Consider the following 5,698-nt stretch of genomic DNA (forward strand, 5'->3'; position numbering starts at 1 on the left):
ATATTCACGTATTGTCCGTCGGAATATCAAAAAGTTCATTTTTATGTATTTTTCTTTGTTTGTTCTATTTCTTGCCAAAATTCCATTGTCCTTCAATCACCTTACAAGCATCATGTACTCTCATCAATGAGTGCTCCTTCGGGTGGCTCAGAATGGGCGTCCCAATATAATCGGCACCTCAGTCATCTGAAGTAAGGAGGAGTGGATGGAGACGCTAAATCCAGGATGGTTCTCCCGTGGCGTCCGCATCTGCATCTTCCTCTCCTTTTACGAATTCCTTCTCCATTTCTGTTTCCCTGTCTGCATGCATGGGATGGATATGCTATTTTATGTGTTGCCTAAGCATTCGTTTACCTTCATTGCTTTAATGCTTAGAGCATATTTTGGATCACCAAGTTCTAAAAAATCTTTAGTTCAAACCTCCTAATATTCCAACAATTAAAGCATTAAACATAAACGGTATAACTAAAACATCCAAACACCATTCAAGTAACATCCAAAAGCAGTCTAGACATTCAAAGAGTCACAGTCCCAACCAAATCAAACAAGCACAACAAACTAATTAATTCTCGCTATCAGAGTCTTAGTCAGACCGATCAGGTCGACAAAATTCCATGAGACGATACAATAGATCCTCCAGACTATTAAATCTTATACGGCATGCTTTTTGCTTTTTCGACAACTTTTGTACTTGTCTTCTCAATGAATCTATCTCTTCCTCACAAACTATGCAACGCTGTGATCCAAGACCGCGTGCTTTAGCTTCCTTTACGCCACCAATTGCTTCCGGTAGTATTGAAGCTTCATCATCATCATCTGATGGTTGGGTTGAGCTATCATCCTCAGAAGTAAGCGGACTTCGACGCCATTCATCCAAGCTTTTTTTATACCCAACCTGAAACAAGAATGATAAGCAATATATATATACGAGTTCATGTTAAAGAAAAATAATAGATCTGAAGCTAAGATCTTACATTTGTCCTCTCAACATGTGGCTCGACCAAAGTTCTATGACCATCCTTTTTATTTTTCACACGTTGCTCCTCCTCAAAGACCTCATCATAATTCATACTTCTCCCTTTTTTCTTTTCCTGCAAAAAAATATGAGTTGAATACAAGTTCAATTGCATTTAGTTAAAATCAAGGAACATTAACAAGTAACCAATTTTTTTCCATGACTCCCCATACTAGCTGAACTCCCGATGTGCAACGAGTTACCCTTGTTGGAGGCTCGGGGTGCCTTTGCTTGGCTGCTCGTCTTTTGGAATTTCTCAGCGGTTCACTTTTCATCAAGTCTAGCCCATATACCCTCTGGCATGAAATAGGGCTTCTGGTCATTTTTCCAAGAAGTCCATAACATATCATAAAGCGTATCAGCAGCTTGTTTCTCAAAATTACAAAATATCTGATAATCATGTTTGGGATCCCATACACACTCCTTCTGCAAATAATTTGTAACATTAGATGAAGAAAAAGTAATTTGATGAATAATATAAAGAATTAATTTATTTGTACCCTAAAGTGATTCCACATCTGGTCTCTCACAAAGACAGGTATCTCTCTCCAGATACTCCAAGCATCAGGATAAGATGATTTAATGGAATCCGACATCACATTCCTAGATTGGGTGGAGGGAGAAAACCTGCGACTCTGTGTACCTGTAAAGATCCATAAATTTTGATAACTAATTTGGGTAAAACTATGAGCTTAAGAGTACAATTTATTCTCGCCTCAAAGTATGCAAGGGTCTGTACAAGGACAAGAAGAACTTGGACAGTTCAATGTGTCTAAAGGATAAGTTCACAATTCATAGCTTATAAATTGGAGAGGATTAACGTTTCAGAATATATAATGCAAGACCTAAAACGTAATTCACAATGTGGTTGCAATGCCATGGTAGACTGCTAACAGTTTGGTTGATTGGTGACTAAATGAAACAAGGGAGCATATATTTGTTGAATGTCATTATGCATGCTATGTATTTGTGAATCAAATTACTCAACTGGATGCAGTTATACTGTGTTAGCCAATTGCTTGGACCAACTGCTTTCAATGGATTATGCAACGCAGAAAAGGGAAGACTAAAATAGCAAAAGCACTGAAACGGTATATGCAGAATTCATTCATACCTTGTGTCAGAACCTTTGAGGGTAAAGCCTGAGACAATGAAAGGTTGACACGACGAAATAGTACGTGTAAGTAACTTTTGGAGATCAGAATTAGGATAGAATTAAGGTTAGTAGGCAGTTGAACAACGTCGAGCTTTTTGGTGGGGTAGGCGTGCTGGTAGTTTGGAGCACCGTGACTATATATTGTAGCAATAGTCCCATTCATGTAATTTCTTGCTTATCATAGTTATTGCCTTTTAGTATCTGCTACATTTTGTTATCTATTTTATTTTGGTTATCACACTATTTGAAGCTACTTGAATATGGTTGGAATGGTTATCTAACCATTTGAGACAAATAAATTTAACCACTCATGGATACATCTCGAGACAGTTGGAATGGTTATCCCATTCATGGATACTTGCTTGAATGTATTTGGCTCGAGACTGAATATGGCAATTGCTTGAATTTATTTGATTTTGTTCAAATAAATAGATACTTGAAGCTAAAGTATATGTATTTGGAATGTCAAATGTTTGGGGAGTTACCTTTATATTCAGTCGACAGTTCAAATTGCTCCACCTAAGTAGACCAAAAAGAAGGAATTGGAAAATAACAGGGGGAGCTATATGGAGACAATCAAGAGTGATTCCATGTCGTGTTCGCTACCAAGTAAACTATATACGCCAGTATAGTGACACTTTTCATGGCTATGCCAAAGTTTGCAGGATAAAGTCCCCATCGAGAGAGCAAATGATTATTACTAAAGGTAATGGAGTTCAGTCTACTCACATGACATTATATGAAGTCGTCTGAATAAGTATGGTTAAATACTTATCACTAGGTTGATCACCTTGTATCATTCAGTAGGTCAGTTTCATAGTAGTACTCTAATTAAACGAAAAATCTTTACACACTTATGGTTGAACTTCAAAGCTAAAAGAGGGCTTTGAAATGAGTCTACTTTATTGTTTCATTTCACATGTCTAAATTATGATTAGCATAAATGTTTCTTTCTTATATCAATATTCTTGCTTATAACAGAGACTATTTATATATTTTCCTACTTCTTGGTAAAACGATCTACGAGATATACTTGACATGTGGAGCTTAAATCATTCAACAAAATTCTTTTTCTTCAAAAACTGGTATTGAGCAACATGAGCCTCACGAATGGGACAACTCCTCATTTCACTCAGTATTATAGAACTCCATAGACAGTAAGTACACTTTGTATTGAAATTTATGATTTCTCGTATGGCATCCATGAATAAACTATTTCATTTATAGAAAGGTATTGATATAAAGTCTCTGTTCGTTTTCAAATAGTTGTATTAACAAAAGACTTCCGCATACATGTAAAAGGCATATAAGTGGAGATTCTTATATGTGTTTGATTCGTTTGAGTGTAGTGTATCAGATGTCAGTCACGGGGATTTGGATTGTAACAAAACTAGTTGGTGTAGATGTATCGCTAGATGGAGTTGTCGGTGTGGTAATACCTCCAATATGCAACCTAGAAATGTTGGAGTGGATGGCAACGAAGATAAAGATGGGTTGGGCGATGATTGAGGCATAAATAAGAGTTTACTTTGCAGACAAATGTGACAACTCAGAGAAGATGGCATGTTAAGTGTAGATAATAAACAATGACATAATAGGACATTGAGAAAAAAGAAGTGAAACTAAAGGCAACTAAAAAGAATGAATTATATAACGTTATAGATAGAGAGGCAGTGTGACCTGCAATCGGAGAGGAAGCGCAACCTCTAGTTTTAGAAACTTTATTCTTTCCCTTAGATTTATCTATAGCCGCATTAGCACTTTGTGGACGAACGTTATTCTCAGACGCCATCTGTACAATACAAGCATAGTTAGAAGAATAATAAAATAATTTAAGACATTGAATAATTTAAAGAATACTACTCCATTAAAGTTGTTACTGCTTCAACTTATTAAACGAGTAAAGAACATATATAAAATAAAAAATAAAAAATAAGGTAACATATTAGTAATGCTTTTCCTTGTTTTAAATTGATCATTTAATTTGTCTTATTGCTAATTTCACTTTCATCATTAAAGGGTAGTTTGCCTCTAGTAAGGAGACAACTTATTCGTGTATTAATTTAGGTATAAGCTGTACAATATTTGTGGAACAATCTCTTGTAGAAATGTAAGGTAGAAACGTAATATAACACAGCTTAATAAAACCTTGTGGTTTAGTTCTTTTTCGAACCCTACTCATAGCAGGAGATTTAGTGGGTCGAATTGTCCTTCTATACAATGTCTGGTAGCTAGCAAGGCTGTCAAGTGGGCCGGGCTGGGCCAACCCGGAACTGACCCGTTAAAATTATCCGGGTTGTCGTCCGAGCCGGAGCCGGGTTGGGGTTAAGTGGGCCGGGCTCAATAGTAAAATTTTTAAAAACAACCCTAACCCGGCCCACTTAACCCAACTCGGTCAAACCCACCTAAAATTGGTCAAACCCGGTTAAAAATTCTGTCAAACCCTATAAAAAAAAAAATCCTTTTTTTCAATATACACTATATATACCCACCTATATACATTTTAAATACGTTAAACAATATATATACACTATATATATAGTATATACTACATTAGAATTTAAAAAATATATACACATATACACAATTACACATATATACACACCATTCAATATATACGTACTACTTTAAAGTTTAAATAAAATATACTACAATATATATACATTACATTACAATATATATATATAGTTATATAGTTATATACTAATGTATAAAATATATACACATGTATACGTTAAAAATACACGTCTACAGAAGATATATTCAAATATATATGCTCCATTCAATGTATATGTACTACTTTAAATAAAATATACTACAATATATATATATATATATATATATATATATATATATAGTTATATACTAATTTATAAAACATATATACATGTATACGTTAAATATACACGTCTATAGAAGATATATTCACATATATACGCTCCATTCAATATATATGTACTACTTTAAACAAAATATACTACAGTATATATACATTACAATCTATATATATATAGTTATATACTAATTTATAAAACATATACACATGTATACATTAAATATGCACGCCTATAGAAGATATATACATATATATACGCACCAATCAATATATATGTACTACTTTAAATAAAACATATACTACAATATATATATATAGAGAGAGAGAGTTATATACTACTTTATAAAACATATACACATGTATACATTAAATATACACGTCTATAGAAGATATATACACAAATATACACACCATTCAATATATATGCACTACTTTAAGTAGAACATATACTACAATATATATATAGTTATATACTAATTTATAAAATATATACACATATATACGTTAAATATATACGTCTATAGAAGATATATACACATATATACGCACCATTCAATATATATTTACTACTTTAAGTAGAACATATACTACAATATATATATATATAGTTATATACTAATTTATAAAATATATACACATATATACGTTAAATATATACGTCTATAGAAGATATATACGCACCATTCAATAT

The 5,698-nt window shown here is 33.3% G+C and overlaps 1 protein-coding gene across 2 annotated transcripts in view; it reads right to left on the minus strand.

Annotated features, from left to right (window-relative positions):
- Positions 1 to 486: 486 nt before the first annotated feature.
- The window catches only part of LOC107862614, a 7,769-nt gene continuing 2,557 nt past the window's right edge, over positions 487 to 5,698 (minus strand). The window contains exons 2-5 of one of the 2 annotated variants that reach the window (XR_007053792.1): positions 3,852 to 3,963; positions 1,516 to 1,658; positions 975 to 1,441; positions 487 to 895 (exon numbers count right to left, since the gene is read on the minus strand). Coding sequence is in view for 1 of the 2 variants with exons in the window: in XM_047409671.1 (XP_047265627.1) it covers positions 1,280 to 1,441; positions 1,516 to 1,658; positions 3,852 to 3,963 (417 nt within the window). In the remaining variant the exon portion in view is untranslated. Of the gene's footprint in view, positions 896 to 974; positions 1,442 to 1,515; positions 1,659 to 3,851; positions 3,964 to 5,698 lie in introns of those variants that run through there. The other variant, XM_047409671.1, reaches the window with a different exon arrangement.

This window comes from Capsicum annuum, chromosome 3, assembly GCF_002878395.1.
Source record: "Capsicum annuum cultivar UCD-10X-F1 chromosome 3, UCD10Xv1.1, whole genome shotgun sequence".
Taxonomy (NCBI): Eukaryota; Viridiplantae; Streptophyta; class Magnoliopsida; order Solanales; family Solanaceae; genus Capsicum; species Capsicum annuum.